Genomic DNA, 24,951 nt, shown 5'->3' with positions numbered 1-24,951 from the left:
AAGTTTTGCAAATTACAGTGTCTGGAGACTAGGCACCAGCGAGGTGATCTGATAGAGGTGTATAAAGCCTTGAATGGTTTAAGCATGCTCAATGCTGATGGGATTCTTCCTCTAGCTCAGAAAAATCACCTGAGAGGGCATAAATTCAAATTGAGGAAAGACAGATGTAGGATAGACGTGCGGAAATTTGCCTTTAGCCAGCGGGTGGTTGGTTTGGTGGAACAGACTGCCATCCCTTGTGGTGGAGGTTGATAGCCTAAATAAGTTTAAGGCTCAGCTGGACAGGTATTTTGAACGAACAGAGGGGTGAAGTGGAAGTGGGTTTTTTTTTTTTTTTTTTGGCTGATGCTGCATAAGCTTGCTTTCTTGCATCAAATGCCTCTACTAATGCTAATGCTAATGCTAATGTATTGTCTGCGCGTGTGGCACAGTGGTATAGTCACCGTCCTCCGCACACAGGGTGGAAAAGGCCTGGGTTCGAATCCCGTCGATGACGCAAGGAACTTTAATGGGCTTTTTTTTCACTCCGTGGCTGAGTTAGTCGGTCTCAGACTTAGATAGCAAGGTTATTCCCCCAGAAACTGGGTTTTTGTTTTGTCCAGCAAAACTGGCAAATCGACCAGAGAACACACGTAATTTACAGACATATACATGCACAGGTATATGTAAGAAATTACGGGTGGCCCTAATACAATAATTTGAATTTGAGCTCTCTGGTATTCTGGATACAAGACATCTCTAACAGAGTGATCGGCTGTCTTCTTCTTTCGTCTACAACTGGCACATACTGGAGGGGGTTACTTTTGTTGGGACAATCCGAAAATATGTACCCCGAAAGAGCACAGTGTCCGCAAGTCGGTACTTCAGTTTGGCAAGAGTTAGACGTGTGTCCTTATGATAAACAACAGAAGCATCTGGTGACTATCGTAAAGGCCTTACATTTATGAGAAATTAAACCTATAAATATCCTGTCTAGAGTGGAGATTTGTAAAAAAATACGTGGGGAAAGAGCAAGCACCCAGTTTAAGTACACTTAGACATTGATTTCGTTTTGAATTTAAATACAATCTCATTTCCTATCTGGTCACGTGTAAACCCAAGATCTTTTAAATTTTTGAAATACAAGTCATCCAAAATTTCTTCCTTAGTTAAATCGTTATCTAGATCATAAACAATTATTGTAGAATTTAGTTCCTTCGGTGCCTCCGAAGACTGACAAGCTTCAGAAATAAATTTAGAGGATGCAATAGCGTTTATATCCTCCTTAAAGTTTGTCTCTATTATTATTCCATTGTTCTTGATAGCTCGAAGTGCCTTGATTTTAACCTCTTTCAGATTACTTTTTAGGTTTTTAATAACATGTTCCCTAACCTCCTGACTAGTAGAGAGTTTCGAATCTTTACAGCCTTTACAATAATGAGGTAGCCTTTACAATAATGAGGCTCTGAAGCCTCTTTGTAGGCTGTATTTTAACGGGCGTCGAACTTGAGAACTAGAAAAAGGTGCACGTACGTCGTCTGCGTTAGTTACCGCCGTCGCCACCAGATCTTAAATCCGATGGAACATGTGTGGAATGCCCTTGGGCGTCGCATTGCACGCCGACAGACAGATCCTCTGTCAGTTGGTGAGCTAAGGTCTACACTGGTGGAAGAATGGGATTTGTTGCCACAGAATTTTATAGATCTTATATCGAGCATGATTCATCGCTGTCAAGCCTGTTTAGCAGTTGGAGCGTCACATCAATACGCTGTATTGATGTGACGAGCATCTTGTATTGACTTCTGTAATGTGACCGTTTTGCTAATTCTTATACAACCCCTATAAATGTCCCTTATACCTGTCCGAAGTTTCTTGCTGTCTCCCTCATTTAAACGTTATTCTGTGGTATACCACCATACCAAATTTTGTCCCTCGTCATTGCAAGCTGCACGACGTTTTTCACGTATACGTTGCAAAAATGTTAAATAAATAGTCTGTGATGATGTCTAGATAAATGTTATCACCGAAGGAATATTTTTATTGGTGAAGAAATTATAGACAAGAGATAAACCTCAGCTGATGACAGACAATAATGAAGTATCGAATAAGAACAATATACGTATTGAAAAAAAGTGACGCTACTGACAAAAATATTTATGTGCTTAATTTTTATTGATTAAAACTATTTAAATTTTTTATTTATTACAATTCTTTAATTTTTTAATTATTAAAATCGTTTAATTTTTTTAAATTAAAAATAGTTATCTTTTTGGACTATTATTTATTTTATTGAAAGGTTTCAGTGGTTTTTATTAAAAAACCAAACAAAAAAATACCTGAAATACGGGATATATAGATTACAATACATGGTTTTTTTCCCACTTGCAACAAAGTTTTTAAAATCTGTCACTGCGTTTAAGTTTTTTTTTTTTTTTTGACAAAAACAGTCTAATCGCTTTTATTTATTATTATTATTATTATTATTAGTCATATGGTGCAAGGAAGCCAGAGGCTTAAGCTGCACCAGCCAAAAAAAAAAAAATTACTGAGTTACCCTGAGAGAGAGAGAGAGAGAGAAGTAGAAGGGAATCACCAAGAAAGAGAAGAATGATGATACCCTGCGTGTGCCAAGCCCATACTCACCAGATGTGAGCCCCTGGAGTTTTGCCTATGAAACATTGATATATATTCGGTTAAAAATAATAATAATAAATAAAAAAAAAAACTATCCAAACCCCTGCGATAAGTTCTGTCTTTGTATAAAGTCGTTATTTTTTTTTATCACTTATATTTTCGATTTACTGAATATAAAATGTATATGTTAGCTACATAGCGATATCGGGGCAAAGTGTGGGCAATGTCTGGCCTCAGTAGAGTCCTGGCGGCTAAATGGCCAGAAGAGCAACGGTACACAACACTACTCATGTACAATATCCATACACTTTTAAATCTCTGGCCTTTACAGCGTACTGTATCACACGACAACGTAAACTACGCGGAGATGGGGGAAATCCCTGGTGCCGTTTGACCCCAAACACACTTTACACTTTACATAGCGATATCATAACTAATATCTTCAGTGTTACGTTGACTTCCTTTGACATTTCCTCCTTTTCTTATGTACATGTAATTGCAAGTTCAACTTCTTTATCACCGTATTCCTTATCAGAAGTACATTCGATTTTGGTACTTTTTTTTTTTTCTTTTTTTTTTTCTTTCTGGAATTATATTAAATCGTTTGGAAAAATTCTTAATTAGCATTGTTAGGTGGGTGGCAATGACATCCCTAAATTGTAAAATGTCAATATTTTTGCTATTAACAAAATCAGAAAAACATGAGAACATTTCAGTATTATTTCGCTCAAATTCAGTTTTCCAAAGGTTAAGTTTATTTTTGAAGGCTTCTGAGTACTAATATATTTGTTCCTTGTCCTTGTTCAGGCTTAAATTGAACTCATTAAGTTTTTCAAATATATCAACCAGATAGCTAAGATTTCCAAGCCATTTTTTAATTGTAAACAATTGAGCAAGGTTCTGATCTGTATTTGATAAAAACAATGTTTGAGGCCAAAAAGACCTCGCAACACTACCACTGGGCAACCACCTCACTTTCGTATATAAAAGAAGCGTTTCATAAGCGGATCTCATTTCATTACAAAGTATAGTGAAAAGTATGCAATAATGTAACCATTCACTACCTGCAATAAAGATATTAACTATTTAAGCTTCTACTTTCAATAAAGTTGGTCACACGTACTGCATATTTCAAAACTTCGTGCAAATCAGTTTGCATTTCCTTGGCTACTAATACTTCCCTATCTATAATGCAATGATTAAAAACGATATTTGGAGCAATTTCCTCTACTTTGCTTTTTAAACCTTTATTTTCTCCTGTTAATGCAGCCATCAGTACAAATCGCAATCCGTTGTTCCACGTTAGATTATTTGTTTGAAAGAAAATATTTATAACATCAACAATCTTCTGCCCCGTCGTTCTTCCTTCCAAAGCTTTGGAAAGTAGAAAATTCTCCAAAATATCTTCCTCTTAGCAGTATCCAACATATACAATAAATTGAGCAAGGTTTGAAATATCTGTGGATTCATCTAATTGTATTGCAAAAATTGGACTTTCTCTCAGTCGATTTAATAAATTGAATTTTATGTTGTTCGATGACTCTAAGACGCCTCCAAACTGTGTCTCTGGACAGAGGAATGGTTTTTAAATCATTGCTGTATTTTTTTTCCATGCATTATTGAAATAATTTTTATTGCAGCAAGGAGAATGCACTGAATTACGAAGAAGAATAAAGCATGCGTGCAAGCAGAGCCGACGGAACACAGTAAGCCTGGTAAGTAGGGCTTTAATTTATCCCGCGACCCCAGAGGGGTCGCGGGATAAATTAAAGGTATTTTTGCGCACCACTGTTCTAGAGCATGCTGCCACCGTGGAGATCTGGAGTAATGGCACCTCTGCTCCAAGTTATCCGGCATTGGGTGTAGGAGGTACAACGCACCCGACCTCGTTCGGGCTGTGGCCGGGAGGACAAATATTTTATAAAGTGATATTTTCGCCTAGCCCCTAAATGCTGACCCCGAGCCGTTCCTAGAGCCTAACGGAAAATACCCAACGACTAACGACCCGGAAGTTCAATATCTCGGGATCGATTAGTATTGATATTGATAGAAGAGGACATTGGAAAGAAAATAGGCTTTTCTGTTGTGATTGGGAGCTTGGTCTCAAGAAAATCACAACGCATTCATTTTTAGTTATTAATAATAGATGTGTAATTAAGTTAATCAGTATATTTTCAATTTTATTGTAATGTTTTTATTAAACTGACAAATAAATATTTGTAAATATTGTATTTTATTATGAATGTTTTATGAACAACATATTGTTCATAAAACGTATGAACTAGCTCCAGATCCAGCTGAACTTCGTATGAACAACATATTCATAAGAAAGAATGCTCTGACAATTGATTATAATATTTTTATCCCTTTTAATCTGTTTATTCAATCAATTTCCAGTCATTAATTTTCTAATGAGCTTAATTCTATTATATTATGTAAATTTTAGTACAGTATTTAATATGTACATTTTATATATATTCAAAACTTATTATTTATTTTGTGATAAATGTAAAATTAAGTTGTATTTTAACTACAGTATTTGTTGATTTTAAATTTTTATTCTTCTTTTATTGAATGAACAAGTATTTATTTACTCTATAATAATCAGCATGTGTGCCAAACTGTAATGCAGGCACACAGAATCAAAAAAGTTTAGTTTTTAAAAATTTCGCTGTAGTACACTAAAATTTATAGTTCTTTTCACAATTAACAAACACGTTATCAGAAAATAGAAAGAAAGAGAATGTTAAATTCACATTTTTTGTTGTAATTCCTACAAGGGTAAAGTATGTTCTAAAGATATCTGCTGTTCAAATGTTTCACGATCTCTAATTACGTGAACATCTTTTCCATTCACCATCAACTGGATTGGCCTACATCGAGAGGCAAAATTAGATCCAAAGACAGAACCATAGGCACCAACCGATAAAATAGCTAGTATATCGCCTGGCTGCACTGCAATAGTTCTATTTTGAGCTAAAGTATCAAACAAGAGACACAGTGGGCCAATAATGTCAAATGTCTCTTCTTCTGTTTGGTTTCTTTCTTCAGCATTTACCACAGTATAGTAAAACTGTGTTAACACTGGGGTAATAAGATCATTAAGACCAGCGTCGATAATCAGAAAATTTCGAGTACTTGTTCTTTTTACATACTCTACTGTAGTAAGAAGAATGCCAGACTCACCGATAATAGATCGTCCATATTCAACTATAACGGAGACACCAAGAGCAGAAACAGGACTCACGAGCTCTTCAATCCACCTAGATATATCTGGTTCCTGTTGGTCTTCTCGATAGGAAATTCCAAAGCCACCTCCTAAATCCACAAACTCCAGTTCAATTCCCTTTTGTTTAATGCAGTGCATGATTTCCAACAGTACATCTCTGGCGTCTAAAAATGGCTTTAAATGAAGTATTTGGGAACCTATATTGCAGTGTATTCCTACAACCTTTAGAAAAGGAGACAGATGAACTCTTACAAATGCTTCTATGGCCTCTGCTTTGCTAAAACCAAACTTGCTCGTACACATCTGAAAAGATAACAATTTTTCTGTGTATGTTTTAGAAGAAATTTCAGGATTAATGCGCACCGCCACGGGCGCACACAACCCTTTTTTCCGAGCAATAGATTCAAGTTTTTCTAATTCTTGCCATGATTCTAAGATAAAACTCTTTATTCCAGCCTCTAAGGCTATTTCTATAGACTCAGTACTTTTTCCGATACCTGTAAAAATCACCTTTTTTGGGTCACAACCAATGTGAAGTGCTCTCTTTAGTTCCTCTTCGGAAGAAACATCAAAACCAGCACCGTTTCTATGTAGAATATCCATAACCCCAAGACAGAAGTTTGATTTTGCCGGATAGCAGATCAAGTGTTTAAACGGAGTCAAAGCCTTTGTCAACACAGATAGTCGTTCTAGAATTTTTGCCTTGGAATAAACATAGGCAGGAGTTTTATATTTTTGTGCCAAGCTATGAACTGAAACATCTTCTATGTACATCTTTTTTTGCCTGTAACTTAACATCTTACTAAATGAAATACAGTTTTAAGAACTGAAGTTTTAACCAATATTTCACCTTTAAAATGCTGGATAAAACTAATTCTCTCGTTTGATGTTACCAAAACATGAAGCAAGATGCAATCCATAGCCGCCGAGGTCATCCAGTGCAAAGTTCAAGACAGATTTTATAAACATATTTAAACAAAATTATATAAGACCATCTCTTATCTTTGTGTTGATGAAGCAGTTAAAGATTATGTCCCCTTTCCCTTACTACATACATTCCATTAATTTAGATATACAGGCAGTCTCTGATTTACTTTTGTCCGAATTACGTCGTTTCGATGTAACGTTTATAACATGAAAATTTTAAAAATAATACGATTTCTTTGATGCAATCGATGAATCGAATCATAATTTTGTGTACATATCTCTTTATACATGTTTCATTCTTCGTATATTTAATATGAAGTATATACAGTGTATATTATATAAACAGGAAATCAATATATATCAATGCATTTCCCATTTCTTACTGTTCTCCACGTCATCTGTATCTTTTTTTTTTTTTTTTTTAGAATAAATAAAAGATAATCGATACAATAAACTATTTTATGTAATAATTCAAACATAAATTATTGTTAATCTAAGAAACACAATAAACATCTGGCCAGTTGCCTGACCTTTTCAGGTGAATTCCAAGAACACAAGCAAACTGTCTGAGAACAAGGTCTCAGTCAGTTTTTCAATTCTATACTGTGGAACCAACTGATGATGTTACCAACAGCAAATTCTAAATGCGAAGCATTCAGGAATTGATCTTGGAGGCTACTAAGCTTTTCATACCAACTAAGAAATACTGTTCAAGGTTTAAGTCTAAATGGAGGTCAGATGAACTAATGAGACTTGTGGCAGAGAAGAAAAATGCACTGGATGCATATAAATTATCAGGCGAAATAGAACCTATGTAGATATACTCTTGTCTGTAACACGTCACAACGTCACAAAGGAGGTTAGGCAAGCAAAGGTAGATTATGAGAAATCTCTGGCAAAGGATGCAAAGAAAAACAGCAAAGACTTCTTTAGTTATATAAACTATAGAAGGATGGGGAAGGATAAGGTTGGTTCACTCGATATAGATGGACTGTTGCTGATCCTGCTCAGATAGCTGAAAACTGAACGAGTATTTTCCGTCTACATTCATACATAAGGAATTCTTAAAGGAAGGGAATGCCGAAAGTTTATCAAACTCTAACACAGAGCTAAATGATTTTTTAATAACTGAGAGGAAAGTGGAGGGAAAATTTTTGAAGTTAAACATAAAAAAGACACCTGGGGTGGATGGGATCTATTCAGTTATATTAAAAGAGGCGGCAAAGGACGTAGGCAAACCCTTAGCCATAATTAAGAGAGCATACTTGGATTCAGGGGAGTGATCTCCCCACAGACGGGAGATGTGTAAATGTATCCCCAATTCACAAAGGGGAGTCAAAGGGTGACACGGATAATTACAGAACTGTTAGTTTAATTTCTGTTCCGGGGAAAAAAAAAAAAGCTGAGTAATAATTCAGACACAGTATGGGTTTGTTAAGGGGAAGTTTTGTCTGACCAACAATTTGAGTGGATACATGTGGAGATGTGTTTCTGTAAAAGGCGGCTCCTAGAACGTGAGTTCATCTCCGCCTCGTATCTCTGTGAAGAACAGTATCACTATAAACGGGCCAGATGTGTGTGACGTAGGTTTGTGTGTATTACGTGTGTGTTCTGTTGTTCTGTTCTGGCCTCTTGGCTACCCAGAAGCACCAGTCACCTGGACAGATGAGTCTGGGTACTCGTCGACACCACGGGAAGGTGGGCCAGTCCCAATGGAGCACGTACTGTCTCGATACGAGACTCTGAACCACCTGATGTTGCCAAAAGGTGGGCCAGATTTCTCTGGGGGCCCACTCCAGAGAGGGAAAAAAAAATAAAAAAATAAAAAGTAAATAAATAAATAAACTAAAAACAAAAACAAAACAAAAATATATTTCCCGTGGTGCAAAAAAAAAAAAAAAAATAATAATAATAATAACTAAAAAATATATAATAATAAATAAATAAATAATTATAATAATTTCCCGTGGTGAAAGAGAAAATATATTAAATAAATAAAAATAAAAAAATAATAATAATAAAAAATAAAATAAATAAATAAATTTCCTGTGATAAAAAAAAAAGAAAAAAAAAGAAGGAGAGAGCTGTCTGGCACCAATGACAGCCCAAATCCCAGGTGTCAGAACAGAGCGCGAGTAAAAAAAAAAAAAAAAAAAAAATGAAGCTAAGTAAATGAAAAAAAAATAATAATTACAGAATAAATAAATAATTTTAATCCCACAGTGAAGAGGAAGATCGGGGTGCCAGCAGAGAGAGAGAGTAAGAAAAAGAAAAAAAAAAAAAAAAAAATGGGAGAGTGGTTATCTATCCTGCACAGAGTGAGAAAGAAGAAAGGGTGAGCCAAGGCTGCTCCTAGTTCTAGGGTAGGACCCGGAAACAGTGCAGAACGCAGGTTAGAAAAAAAAAAAAAAAAAAAAATGAATAGTCAGTAGAAGGAGTGACTTTCAGTTGGCAGTGGAATTATTAATGAACGGCGTTTCCACGTCGGTGATTGGCGATCAGTGTCCTCCTCCAGGCAAATACCTCAGTTGCAAAGGTCTGGAAGGCTTCGAGGTTGTTCTGGGTACATATCAGTTGATGCAGATCTGCTGGTGGGAAGTCCTGGATCTTATTCTGGAGACGGTTTCTGATGTCGTTGTAATGTACACACTCCAGAAGCAAGTGTTTACAACTTTCACTTTGTCCGTAAAAGCAGTAGGGAGTGTCGATGAGTCCCAGTGTATGCAGTTTCTCATTTAGAGAACCGTGTCCGGTAATGAGAAAGGAAGATTCGAGGCTGAGGGAGAACCATCGGGCGTTATTTTTAGTCGTTGCAAAGGTTAGCTCCGGAAGAAAACTCCGAGTTACAACCGCGACAGTAGAAGAATCCCACCTGGTCTGCCATACATTGAAGAGTTTATTGAGACCGAGATTTCTCCTGCTTTATATCCGTAGTTAGTTAGGGTTCTATATCCCTGTCCCTGCTGCGATCATTCCACGTGTGTATGAGCTTCTTTTTTTTATTTTTTTAAATTTTATTTTATTTATTTTTTAAATTTAGGTCCTAGCCACTGAAATATCAGGAAATTAGGTGGCAGGACCTGCCAGAGTGACTACCTTAAACTACTAGTGTACCTGGTCTGCCTCCACGGGGCGAAGTGCGGGCAACGTCGGGCCTCAGTAGGGGTCTGGCAGCTAAATGGCCAGAGGAACAACGGTACAAAACACTACACGTAAACAATACCCATATACTTTTAAATCTCTGGCCTTTACAGTGTTCTGTATCACAAGACAATGTATACCACGCGGAGATGGGGGAAACCCCTGGTACCGTTTGACCCTAAACACACTTTACACTTTACACTGAAGATGAGATTTACTGATCTGTCCCTAGACAAGTTCTGGATTTCTTTGAAAGAAGAGTATCCTGCCATTCATATGAAAGCAATGAACATTTTGCTGCAGTTTTCAACTTCTTACATGTGTGAGCAAGCTTTTTTCTTGTTTAACAAACACCAAGAACAAGAACAGAAATCGTGTTACATCAGTTGAAGATGAAATCCGTGAGTGCTTATCTCAAGTTCGATCCAGAATTGAGCATTTGTGCAGAAAAAACAAGCACAGGTTTGACATTAAAGAGGTAAATTTCATTATTTATTTTTAGTTTCAAAAATAACACTTTTTTATGAATATATATAGGCCTATAAAAGAGACCAAGAAACCAACACATGCGTATAATAATTTTGTAACTGCTAGGCCTATATTTGATCCTAATCATGTCACTCAGTAAGAAAATTTTTTCTCAAAGTCTTGTATAAAACTGTGTCATAGGCTTATATTTTTTATTTTTATTCATATTTCTTTGGCTTATGGTTGTAGTAGCTTTACTGTTTAACACTGTCAATAAATTTTCATGTTGTAAATAACATTAATTAAAATCAATTTACAACCTTTATTTAAATTAAATCTACAGAGCCTACCTTTAGAAAAATTAAATTCCTATTATATCCCATTTCGGCTTAAGGCAGTTATTAAACTCATAAGGCAAACAGAAATTTATTATGTTTGCCTTATGATTTTTTAAAATTTATGAAAAGTTAAAAAAAAAAAGATTAATTTCAAGAAAGGTAAGCTAAGTTTAACTACCTTTTTTTTTCTTCAAGAAAGGTTGGCTAAAAAGTCATTTTTAGTTTTAAACAGGGGAAAAAAACTACTCTTGCATATATCATAATTCATTAGCATATTGTATAGTAAAAATTTGTGATAAGACTTTTAGGCCTACAGGGATAAGGTAACAACATCAAGAAGGAAAAAAAAATGAAAAACTGAAATTTCCTCTACCTACACTATTGACTTCAGAATTAGGATTGATATCTTTTGTGGGGAAGGGAGAACCACACAAAAAGAGTAGGCTAATTAGTTGGCCTAAATAAACAGATCCACAGAAAAATATTCTCTACTCAAAAGATCATTGCCAATTATTATATTTACAACTTACTTTTCGCGCTAACGTACTGTGAGCTGTAGATATATATATATATATATATATATATTTTTATGCAGGGCTTCCCTGAGACCTGAAAATTATTTCAAGGGTTCTTCAAGAGTAAAAAGGTTGAGAAAGGCTGACGTAAACGGTAATTCGAAGTCGCTATAGATAAACGTGGTGAATCAATCAACTTTGAATGAGGCATGATAGTGGGTACCCGACGCGGAGGTGGTACAGAAATTGCAGTATCGCCGTTCGAGAGTATCAAGGGTGTATAGGGAATACGCCATTTCCGGAATAACATCTCATCGTGGACAGCGCTGTGGGCAGAAAAATGTGGTGGATGAACATGAATAGGTTATGGCAGCCGCCGACCCACCAGAGTCCCATTTTTAACATCACGACACAGGATTCTTCGCCTGAATTGGGCGAAAGAACATTGGCACTGGACTTTGGATGATTGGAGACGGGTCTCCTGGTTTGATGAGTCCCGTTTCCAGTTATTTAGAGCAGACAGCGGGAGGGTGGTTATCTGGCGGAAACCGTACAAAGTAATGCACCCGTCATGACAAGGAATGTCATGTCAGGCAGGTGGACGGTCGGTAATGGTCTGGGCCTTGTTCAACTAGCACAGGTTGAGACCTCTGGTACGTCTAGACGCATCTATGAACAGTCCAGGTTACATGGCCATCCTTGCAGACCATCTGCTCGTACACTCACAGAGCAATGGCCTCTTCCAGCAGGACAATGTGCCTTCCCACAGAGTCGTGGTGACTAGAACATGGTTCGAAGAGCATTCCGCAGATTTTACCACCATGGAATGGCCTTCCCGTTCACTGGACATGAACCCTGTGGAACATCTTTAGGATGCTGTGGAACGGTCCGTTCGAGCTTTGGATGCTCCACCCACGAATGCGACGGAATTATGGATAGCGGTGCAGCAAGCATGGATGGAAATACCTGTGTAATGCTTTCGTGATTTAGTGGAATCCATTCCTCGCCGTGTGATTGCCCTTATCTGGGCGAAAGGTGGGCCTACCCGTTACTAAGTAGGTAGCCCATGATTTCTGTCCACTCAGTTTACAATCAGGCGCCGCTCTACGGGGACGCCGTGAGAGCACCAGTGCCACTATTTATTTATTTAAGGGGACAAATATATTTCATTCCCCTGGGTGCCATATAACATCGCTGCTTCTCTGTGAGAGTTAGAGACAGCCCATATACTTTGTAATTTTTAAATATGTCTATCTACTTCTTCGCCCTCGTGGGTAACATAGTTGGTAGAATCACCGTCTTCTTTACACTCGAACTCAGGTGGAAACGATCTGAGTTCGAGTCCCGTCGATGACATGAAAAATTATTATGGGCATTTTCTAAAGGTGGCTGAGTTAGTCAGTCTCAGGCGAGGGTAACATGGTTTTTTCTTCCGAAAACTCGGGTTTTTCGTCCAGAAAACAGAAAATCGATCTCAGAACACATGCAATTTACTGACAATAAAAGAAAATAAAAGTTTTAGTCATAGACGTTTGGTGTATTCAATTGCAGTTATTATGAGTCAGAACTTTCCCAACCCCAGAGGTCTATTTGAAGAATTACAGACAATATGCACGGAGCAACATGGCCTTAGTCGCTGATGCTCCTGATGATACCCTTCAACAACACAAATTTCTCCACTAACTAACGTCTATTTGAAGAATTACAGATAATATGCACGGAGCAACATGGCCTTAGTCGCTGATGCTCCTGATGATACCCTTCAACAACACAAATTTCTCCACTAACTGAAGCGCTTTAGTTTTCAATTTTTTACTTTATTAAAATGAAAATTATTTTTCTATCTTTTATTTCTTAAACTTGCATAGCCACTACTGAATTGAAAAGAACTGTGGTCACACACAAATTATATAACCCATTTTTTTCTTCCCTTTTTTGAATACTCCACAACAATAACTTTCTTTCCACCCTCCCACACGGCTATTATTAAGTCACGAAATATTTTTGTCATAATCACATTATTTATTTTTTCTGGAACAACATTTATGCTGCTACTTCCTTCATCGGTAACGCATCGTAAAATTTTATCTGAGCTTCCCTCCACTCCTTGCATCCCATAATCTGTGAACGACCCCTCAGTTGATTACATAAAAATAAAACTGTTGCTAGGCGCCTAAATAAAAATCTAATAGATAATTCAGACATATTGCAACACCGTATCTTTAAGTTAAGCATCACTGTTGATATTTCTATAAAAAAAAACTGTGATATCATATCGAATATCAACCAACATTACACAAAATAGCTACTCAGTGTGTGTGTGTGTGTGTGTGTGTGTCTGTGTTCGTCCTTATCTAGTATGAAAGGTGAATTTGTCCTGGCCAAATATATAATAATTATATAGTGCCTATTTATTTTTCTCCACATTATCTATTAAATATTGGTGTAGATAAACCATAGATAGCTCTTAAACAAAAACTACGATAATAGTGTAAAGGCATCGTTTCAACTGTATCTCATATTGTGATCATCCTTCACAACGAGTTACCATGTATTGCACTACATCGATCGAATAAGTAACGCTTCACTAATAGTATTTTCTCTACATTATTCAATGAGCATGCTCTATCTTTGACAACCATAGACGAAAAACATGATATATTCAATGCGCATGCTCTAGCTTTGACACCTGTAAACGAAAATCCTGCTAATTATATATTGTTATTTATAATCGGGTTATTTATAACCCGATTCTATTTTTTGTCAACGTATCGCATAAAAGGTAAGTGGCCATTCTGTATTTTATGATAAAAATCCGGTTACCCAGTTTTACAACAAAATAAAGTAAACAGAATAATTTCATTCAAATAATCGCCATGATAATCTTTTTAAGGAACTGTTAAATAGTGGCTTAGTGGAACACGAGAAGCTCCTCCTAAGCTCCTCGCTACATCCCTTCATCAAGATAGCAATGAATTTCGCTACAGTCCATCAAAATTTTATTTGGACCCCTTTTATTTCCAATTAAATCTGAAAAATCTTTCGGACGTCTAGATTTCAATTTCGAGTCTTGCAACTGATTGCCTGCATTCCCCTTTCCCATTGTGGGAAGGGGGATGCAGTTGGGGGTACGCTGTTTGGTTGGGTCCTTCTTCGGAGCAAAGAAGGTTTTATAACTGGGGAAAAAAATTATGTATATTGGTCCTTAGGCTTTTCATAGGCTTTCTTCAACTTATGACAGCTGGGTCTTTTTACAGAGGAATCTAAAACGCTGATGGAACTGATATTCAGGCCCCCACTTTTGAGTCAAGTAGAATTTCAGCGAAGTGCAGTCATTCTGCGACTACCCAATCTTCTGCTTGTGAGTTACCGAGGGTGGGATAAGGTGGTTTATCTCTATTGATGTGCGACCGGAAGTCTTGAGGCGATCCGTGGATCTCTGTTACAAATTATGATATTAGGGTCACCCGTGAATGATTACCTCTACCCATATATTTATTTGTCTGTAAATTGCGTGTGTTCTCTGATCGATTTGCCTGTTTTGCTGGACGAAAACCCCCAGATTCTTGGGGGGAAACCTTGCTATCTACGCCTGAGACCGGCTAACACAGCCACGGAGTGAAAAAAGCCCATTAAAGTTCCTCGCATCATTGACGGGATTCGAACCCGGCCTTTTCCATCCGGTGAGGGGAGGACGGTGCTGATACCACTATGCCCGCAGAGACGGATTTCTGTTACAATGAGATGAAAGTTTCATGGAATGAATCCTTCCTATTATCAGATGGATGAAGTCTAATAAGAAAAAAAAAAAAAAAAAAAAGACCAAAGCATTTAATAAAATGGCTCATTTGAAAAGACACTATACGAGATTATCTCTGCGCGACTATTTAAGAGATTGTTTTCTACACTACTATCCGTCGTATCCGTCTTATCCCAGAGCTATAGAAAACAGTGGAATGGCATCAAAGAGGTAAAAATGCAATACATATGACCTTTATAGTGTTTTTCCAGTAGTAGTGTCAAGTAGAATTTCAGTAGTAGTAGTGGCCTGCTATAAAATGCATTGAGCCGTGGTGCTGCCATAGTAACACTATAAAAATAAACAAATAAAATAAATAAATAACAATAAGAATAAATAATTATAATAAAATAAAATACCAATAAATAAATAACAATAAAAATAAATAAATATAATAAAATAAAAATAAATAACATTCTTTGTTTTTTTTGTGTAATCATATTGGTAAGTCAAGAACGAAGCTGTATGCCACTTTAAAATTGGCTCTCATTACTTACCTATAGCAAAAATTCCACGCATGCACATACCGAATATTTGAGCTCCTGTCTATCGGCCGATGGACAGCTATAAAAATAAATATATATTTTATAATATAACCATATCATATTATCTTATCATATAAATATATCATCTAATAAATATTTTTGTATAAGAAGTACCACAGCAAAATTGGCTACAGTTTATAGCTTTGCGTGCCTTTGTTAATATTTATTTGTAACGAATATGGTAATTAATTTAAAAAAAAAAAAAAAAACCTTTTCATCTCTGTCATAAACTTTTGATGAACTTGAAATTAACCGATTAGGTAGACCTTTACTTGATTTAAATATTACTATTAGCATTAGCAGTGTCAAATAATGCAAGAAAGAAGCTTATAGCACAGAAAAAAAAAAAAAAAAAAAAATTCCGCATAATTCTAATAATTTGTCTAGTTCTTTCTTTCTGGACTCGTTCTTGGAGTACTGATTTTCTGCCGTATTTCTTCATTTTAGAATATTTTTCTTTCGTCTTGCACTCATTGTATACTTGTGATAAATGCTTTTGAACACAACAGCGATTTCCTTTGCTTACTTAATTGTGGCTCCAGATCAACGTGCTCCGACAATAACGCTTTTCTGAATATCGGACAAATAATCTGTCTTTCCCATGACCGGAGTCTGCTCGGGTAGCACAGTGGTATCGTCACCGTCCCCCACACCGGGTGGAAAAGGCCTGGGTTCGAATCCCGTCGATGACGCGAGGAACTTTAATGGGCTTTTTTCACTCCGTGGCTGAGTTAGTTGGTCTCAGGCGTAGATAGCAAGGTTTTTTTCCCCAGTAACTGGGGGTTTTTGGTCCACCAAAACAGGCAAATCAACCATAGAACATACGCAATTTACAGACACAAATACGGGTTTTAGGGTTGCCCGTATTTAATTACGGGCAACCCTAAAATAATAATTTGATTTTTTTTCCCATGACCGGATGGACTAAGGAATCCAGTAAAGCATAAATCATTTATCTTATACCAAGGAACTTGTGATCATACCACGTGACAACTTATATTTGCATACCATTCGTTTAATTATCCATTGACACCAACTGCAAAAGGTTTCCAAGTTTCTGGCCAGTCAGTGCATAATGCTGGGATCTCAAACAGATCCACGTCTCTGAACAACATGCCATGCAGTGCCGGACTAAGGCACTGCATGGCATGTTGTTATTACTATTAGCATTTAAGGACCATTGCCCGGGGCGCCAAATTTTAGAAATCATGAAAAAAAACATATATATCCTTAGTAAAGGGAGCGCCGAAAAATCTTTCTGCCCAGGGCGCGAAAATACCTTGGTCCAGCACTGATGCCATGGATAGCAATTTCCCCCGATTTTTCTACGATAGAGTATGTTTGGAACACACACACACACACACACACACACACACACACACACACACACACACACACACACACACACACACACACAGTTATTTCGGACTTCAGTGAAGAAATTCACTGAAATTTGAAATTTTGAACAGCTAGTGTACGGTGTGCTCAAAGTTAACATCCAGGATGAGTGATAAAACTTTGGACACATTGTTTCTAGTTCATTTCAAAAATATTTACATATGAAATTCTGGTTTTAATTCAGATTTTTATATAAACTGCCCAAGAAAGCCACATCAGTGTTCTGTGTTGCCGTTACATTTGCATAAATCATTTAAAACACAAGTTGTTTAATAATTTTTCATTTTGTTTGTGACAATGATGCACCAACAAACGTTTTAATTTTAAGTATTCATTCCTTTTTCTGGTATCTATTATGCATATTGTATATTCATAACAGAAGAGAAAAAAAAAAACCTACAGTATTGCACATTTATTACTGGTTTAAAAATTATAATGGATGCAAAAATAATTTTGATATTATGTACTGGAATTTCAGGAAAGCTTTTGATACTATTGTACATAAGAGACTGCTGTACAAATTGGAGCAGTGTGTCATTAAGGGCAAGTTGTTTCTACGGATAAATGGATGGTTGAGTCGGGGAAGACAGAGAGTGGTAATCAATGGACACTGCTCTTCGTGAACTAATGTTATTAGTGGAGTCCCCCAGATTCTGGTGTTGAGCCGTTGTTGTTGTTTTCAATATTTATTAACGATATTTACAAGGGTATATCAGGCTTAATGTCTAAGTTTGCAGATGATACAAAGGTTAGCAGGATGGTCAATGACAGCAATGACAGTATACTACTGCAACAAGATCTAGAAAATTTAGACAGATGGACTGAGAAATTGCAATTGAGGTTTAACGTTGATAGATGCAAACAAAGTATTGCATATGAGTAGCAGTGATCCCAGATTAACGTATCAACTATATGATACTGCACTCAGGGTAGCGAAAAATAAAAAAGACCTGGGAGTAATTGTGTAGTTAGATATGAAGTTTTCTGAGCAATGCAGACATGCTGCCAGGGCGGGTCATGTGGTTTTGTCAATGATATACAGGAATTTTGCTAGCAGGGAGAAAGAGGTGATTGTCCCTCTGTATAAGGCAATGGTCAGGCTGCACCTTGAGTACTGCATACAGGTCTGGAGGCCTCATTTTAGGAAGGATGCAGATTTGCTTCAGCGTGTACAGAGAAGGGCAACAAGATTGGTGAGAGGAATAAAGGGATCCTCTTACCAAGAGAGGTTTAAGTTCTGCAAATTGCAGTGGCTGGAGATCAGGCACCTGTGCAGTGATCTGATTGAGGTGTATAAGGCCTTGAATGGGTTGAGCACGCTGAATTCTGATGGGATCCTTAGATATGCGGAAATTTGCCTTTAGCCAGCGGGTGGTTAATTGCTGGAACAAACTTCCATCTGTCGTTGTGGAAGTTGATAGGTTAAATAAATTTAAGGAGGAAGTGGACAGGCATTTAGAGGGAACGGTGTGATGTTTTTTTTTTTTTTTTTTTTTTGGCTGATGCTGCATATGCTCATCATACACTTGCTTTTCTTGCATCACATGCCACTACTACTACTACTACTACTGGGTGGAAAAGGCGTGGGTTCGAATACCGTCGATGATGCGAGGAACTTTAGTGGGCTTTTTTCCCTCCGTGGCTGAGTTAGTCGGTATCAGGCGTAGATAGAAAGGTTCCCCCCTGAAATTGGGTTTTTTTTTCGTCCAGAAAAACAGGCAAATTGATCAGAGAACACACCCAATTTACAGACGAAATAAATATATGGGTAGATGTAATGATTTACGGAGACCCTAATATCATAATTTGGTTTGTTTTTTTTTTGTCAAGGAAGGCTCGTCCTCCTCACCGGGTGGAAAGGCCCGGGTTCGAATCCCAACGATGACACGAAGAACTTTAATAGGCTTTTTTTCACTCCGTGGCTGAGTTAGTTGGTCATAGGAGTAGAGGGCAAGGTTTTCTCTCAAGAAACTGGGTTTTTTTTTCATCCAGAAAAGCAGGAAATCGACCAGAGAACACACGCAATTTACATACATAATACATAATGTGGTTAATGTAAGAAATTAGGTGTGGCCCTAATATAATAATTTTACCCTAATATAACAAATATAATTTATACAGACTCATCACTGCCAAAGATGGAACAAAGGGAAGAGATGGTTCTCAGTAGGAGATATGGCCACCGCTAATGTCGATGCAGGTTTTGCACCGCCTGTCCATACTTAGAACAATGCTGTTGATAAGTTCTTACGGTAACATCGTCCATTTCTCTGTCAGCGCCATCTTCAGCTGGTGGGTGTGGATGTGCTGCTAGACGTCTCCACAGAGCGTCCCATATGTGTTCGATGGGATTTAGATCGGCAGAAATGGGCAGGCCAATCCATACGAACAATGTCCCTTTCCAAAAGCATATCAACGCTTGCAGCCCGATGGGGTGTGGCGTTATCGTCCATAAACACGAACTCGAGGCGAATGGCACCTCGGAACAGACATACATGGGGAAGGATTTCCTTCTTACAGTAGCGTGCGCCGGTTACAGTACTGACTTCCAGTACCTGGAGTTGCGTACGTCCATCCAAGATAACGCCAGCCCAGACGAAAACACCTCAACCGCCATATCGATCCCTTTCAGTGATGTCTGCGGGGTTATACCGTGCGCCAACCTCTCGCCAGATTACCTGACGTCCAGAATCGCTGCTGAGAATGAATTTACTCTCATCAGTAAAGAGTACATTAAGTAAAGATTTTGTGGTTGTAACCTTTAGGAACAGTGTTGGTCCTTAAGTTTTGAACACCAGTGTAATACTTTGTTTTTCGGACGAAATTAGTTGGCAGGCCCTGCCAGAGTAAATAACTATAATACTGGTGTACCTGGCCTGCCTCCACGAGGCGGAGTGTGGGCAACATTGGATCCCATTACAGGCCGGCCAAGCGGCTAAATGACCAGAGGAACTACACATATATAAAACCAATACATACACATTTAAACTTCTGGCATTGACAGTGTTCTTTCACACCCATAATGTACACTATGCGGAATGGGGGAAGCCCCTGGTGCCAGGGGCGTTCCTAGGGTATGTGTCGCCCATGTGCCAAATGAAATCTGGCGTCCTACTTTAAAATTTTCTTCATACACCAATGAGCCAAAACATTATGACCACCAAACTAATATGATGTGGGTCCTCCACGTGCAACCAAAATAGCTCGTACCCGGTGAGGCATGGATGCTACAAGATTTCTAAATGTGTCTAGTGGTATCTGGTACAAACATATAACCAGCAGATCCTTTGAGTACTATCAGGTCAGGTCTGTGGTTGAGACGCCGCAGATCGGAATTGCTGTTCCAACACAAACCACTGATGCTCGATGGGATTGATGTTTGGGGAATTTGGAGGCCTGGGCAATACCTGGAAGTCTTCCTTATATTTTTTCCGAACCAGTCCGAGTGGTGTGGCATGGCGCATTATCCTGCTGAAAGACGGCACCGCCAGAGGGGAAGACCGTTGCCACGAAATTGTGTAACTGGTCAGCAATGAAGTTTAGGTAAAGTGTAATGTGTAAAGTACTTAGGGTCTAATGGCACCAGGGTTTCCCCCATCTCCGCATTGCATGCATTGTTTGTGAAACACAGTAATCTGTAGAGGTCAGAGATTTAAAAATTATGTGGGGATTGTTCTGTAGTTTAATGTCATGGTGTGTTGTATTTTCTGACCATTTAGCCGTTGGGCCCCTAATGGGACCCACCGTTGCCCACATTTTGCCATGAGGAGGTACACAGTAGATTATATTTCACAGTATACTCTGGTAGGCCCTGCCACCTAGTTTCCAAAGATTTCAGTAGCAAGGGCCTATTGGAAAAAAAAAAAAAAAAAAAAAAAAGGGATAAGGACTAGAGTTTGATTAGGCTGAAATGGTTTAATAAGAGTGAGGTTTGAATTTTAACGTTAGTAATTTGGCTGTGTTAATTTAGAGGGCGTACGCTGTCATTTTAGATAGAGTGGGAGATGAGACTGAAGACTGGGGTGGTAGACGCGAGTGCCCAGCACATGGATGACTGAATCCTGGGTATCCGAGCAGAACATCGCCCAAAGCATGACACCGCCGTCACGGGCTTGTTTTCGTCCCATGGTGCAAAATGTGATTCATGGGACCAGACGACCTTCTTCCAATCACTCAAGGTCCAGTTTCGATGCTCGCGTGCCCATTGTAGGTGCTGTTGCCAATGAACCGTGGTTTGTATGGGCAGTTGGAGCGTCCTGCGGCTATGCAGCCCCATTTTCAGAAGGGTTCGATGTACTGTTTGTTGTGACACATTATTTCCATCACCAGCATTCCAATTACCGGCCTGTTGCGCCATAGTCGCCCTTCTGTTGCCACGTACCGTCCCGGAGAGCCTTCGCTCACTTCGAGCATCGATGAGCCAACACCTTAATGGCAGTCCGTGGGTTTTTGCTCCTCGGACCACTTTCAGTGGGTACTAACCGCGGCTGACCGTGAGCGTCCCATCAGCAGTACCGTTTCGGATATGCTCTGACCCAGTTCTCTGGCCATTATGATTTGGCCTTTGCCAAACTCGCTTAAGTCCGCTGCCTTTCCCAACTGAAGAACAAGAGTAACACTTATTAACGGAGCTCAGTATCAGGTGTTTTTATACCGTGTCCCGAACCGCGCACGTGCCGTAGTTCACCTGCAGTTGCTTGGATAACGACTCGCTGGTCATAACATTTTGGCTCATCGGTGTATGTATATGTAAGTTTCCTTGGACGTTGACGCCCGGGTGCAGTGCACCCCGGTTAGCCTCGGGACGGCCCGTCCCTGCCTGGTGCAGTTTGGCACTAAACACACTCTATACTCTGTTAGGGGTGTCTTTTGAATTTTAGACAACTATTTATTTTCTTGTATTACTTCTTTTATATTATTATTATTAACCATATGGTGCAAGGAAGCCTGAGGCTTATGCTGCGCCAGGAAAAAAAAAAAAAAAAAAAAATTCTGAATTACCCTGAGAGAGAGACTATTAGCTGTCGACAGACAGACACTGTGCGTTCTTCCCTTTCCCTACTCAGAAAATTCAGTAGTCAGTTGTGAACGTTCATGACTAGTCATGATGGCTCTCCAATGTACATTTATTATTTAGTCTCCTTAGCGAAAGAAAATAATACTTAGATAAATAAATATAAATTTTAACACTAAATAGCCCAATTTAAACTCATAAATTACAAAAAAATAATGTGATTTTGTCTTACAGCAGAATAAAATAATATTTGTTTATTGTTTTTATTATTATTATTCATTTTATTCTTTTGTGAAACGTAATCAAAATTTATTTTCAAATGATGCCCAAACCTCGGGCGATATCCTGGTTCAGCCATACTTAAATACCGCTCACACCTTAAAATACTCGAAAAATATATATCCAGCTGTTCTCCAGTGGGAGGAGAATAGGTTTTATTATTATTTTTAATGTTATGGTGAAAATTCTAGTTATCTGGGTTTTTTTCTCTTCTCCGTCCTGTTTCTTTTTTTGTTACCTGTTGTGTACACTGCGAAACTTACTGAACTTTTCAAGTGTTTACTGTTTTATGTTTAAGATTGCCACACCCTTTTAGACCTCATGTAATCTTTAAAGGGTTAGTCAAGTGTCGATTATTTTTTGTTTTGAATACGGAATAGATTTCTTTTTTCTGTACACATAATTATTACTCGACTAAGAGATTGACATGTTAGCTTCATAACATTTTTATCCAAATGGATCAATGGTGTTTGTTATTAATATGCCCTAAATAGACTTTTTTTTTTGGTTTTCATTTCCTTTTTTTTTTTTTTTTTTACCTTTAGTCAGCTGTGCATGCCTGCGAGAGTGTGCGACAGCAACATGGCTGCCCTACAGGATGTGGACGGGGAACGAGCTTGCCTTGGTTCTTTTGTGAAAAAACAAGTGAGATATGGGAGCATGTCAAACCATGTTTTGCGAAAAGAGAGATTTCTGCAGCATACTGTGCAACCTGGTGATACGTTACAAGGTTTAGCTCTTCGTTATGGAGTGACGGTAAGTATATTGTTACTCTGTTAACTTAACTTTTGACCTAACGTGCATCGTTAAACGCCCATTCCAAGTTTGGAGAATTTTGGGTATATATTACCGTATATATATTTATTTTATTATTATTTTTTTAAATATTAGTATCAAAATTACAATACTTTTGCGGACCGATGCAGTAAAATTTAAGGTAGTGAAGTGAATTCTCTTCCTGTTTAGTGTTATTTAGGTCATGTTGGATCTGTAAGCACTTCCTTGATATCTAGTCTCCTCCCCACCTAGGTTTCCACTGATATCATAATTTATAGCAAGTCGAATGGCCAATAGCATACAGAAAATATATTGGAGAGCTATAATCCCTATGTGTTTCACTTTAAATGGGCATAATTAAATGTGAAGTTTGATAATTAAGAATGAATTCGGCGTACTCGCTCATGGTTGTGTTAAATGATATTTTACAAAAAATTGCCTCGTTTTTTTTTTTTTTTTGAAGAAACATCACGTGATTGTCATATTACTTATAAAGTGATAGAAAAACAGTTTATTTATAAACAGTCAGTGAAATTAAGGTGACTAGTTGCCCTTCTAAAACCCAGTCCAGTTTTTTGACGTCTCTGCACTGTATTTTTTCTATGTTCTTTTTTAGCACTATTTTTTTTATTATTACTAATGGCTTATTTGTTTTGTTAGTAATGTTAAAAAAATATTTTGATAATCAAAGTATAAATTAAACATGTAACAACTGCAGATGATACAAAAGTTAGCAGGGTGGTTAATGACAGTAATCAGGGTAAGCTACTGCAACAAGATCCAAAAAAATTAGGCAGATGGGCTGACAAATGGCAGTTGAAGTTTAACATTGGCAAATGCAAGGTACTGCATATGGGTAGCAGTAATTCCAGATTAATATACCAACTGTGTGGTATCACATTCAGGGTAGTGGAAAATGAAAAGACCTGGGGATAATTGTACAGTCAGATATGAAGTTCTCTGAGCAGTGCAGACAGGCTGCCAGGACAGCTCATAGCATTTTGTCTATGATATACAGGAACTTTGCTAGCGGGGATAAAGGAGCAATTATCCCATTTTGTATAAGGCAATGGTTAGGCTGCATACAGGTCTGGAGGCATCATTTTATGAAGGATGTAGATCTGCTGGAACAGTGCAGAGAAGGGCACTGAGAATGGTAAAGGGAACGAAAGGGTAGTCTTACAAAGACAGGCTTCAGTTTTGCAAATTGTAGCATTTGGAGACTTAGGCACCTGTGAGGTGATTTGATTGAGGTGTTTAGGGCTTTGGATGGATTGAGCAAGCTCAATGCACATTGCATTCTACTTTTTGCTCAGTCTGTACATGATGGGGCATGAATTTAAATTGAGGAAAGATGACTGTAGGATAGATGTGCTGAGATTTGTCTTCAGCCAGTGGGTTGTTGATTGATGGAATGAACTTCCATTTGTTGTTGTTGTGGAAATGGGCAGTTTGAATAAATTTAAGGAAAACTAAACAAATTATTGGAGGGGTTGTACAGGTGACATGGAAGGTTTTATTATTATTATTATTTTTTTTTTTTGGCTGATGCTATAAGCTTGCCTTCTTGTATCATATGCCATTACTAATAATAATAACTAATGATGTCAAATTACTTTGTATCACATGAAAATTGCTACTAAATGCAATAACTTATACTTGAGGTTCTGTTACCAGCAATTGAAATTAACAAAATTAGAGAAAATAATGAAACTACAAAATGCAAAAAATCTAATTAATAGTCGGTTCTTACCCAAAGAAGCACATTGGTGGAATCCTGCAAAGGCAGAGTGCAGCTGTTGCTCAAAATAATGGTAGGAAATCATTCTTTAATTACTGACAATTAGTAAGATCAGAATAGTAACAGTTTTAGGAAAAGCACAGTGACAATATTATAATGGAGGCAAG

The 24,951-nt window shown here is 37.8% G+C and overlaps 1 protein-coding gene across 1 annotated transcript in view; it reads left to right on the top strand.

Moving 5' to 3' along the window:
• The first annotated feature begins 22,547 nt into the window (after positions 1-22,547).
• Positions 22,548-24,951, top strand: part of LOC150075303 (lysM and putative peptidoglycan-binding domain-containing protein 2-like) — a 42,414-nt gene continuing 40,010 nt past the window's right edge. The window contains exons 1-2 of the mRNA XM_090388719.1: positions 22,548-22,603; positions 22,812-23,022. Of these exons, the coding sequence (XP_090244845.1) occupies positions 22,822-23,022 (201 nt within the window). The 5' untranslated portion in view covers positions 22,548-22,603; positions 22,812-22,821. The remainder of the gene's footprint in view (positions 22,604-22,811; positions 23,023-24,951) is intronic.

This window comes from Mastigoproctus giganteus, chromosome 14 (genome assembly GCF_048544385.1).
Source record: "Mastigoproctus giganteus isolate SK-2022 chromosome 14, ASM4854438v1, whole genome shotgun sequence".
Classification (NCBI taxonomy): Eukaryota; Metazoa; Arthropoda; class Arachnida; order Uropygi; family Thelyphonidae; genus Mastigoproctus; species Mastigoproctus giganteus.
This window is presented reverse-complemented; position numbering and strand designations above follow the sequence as displayed.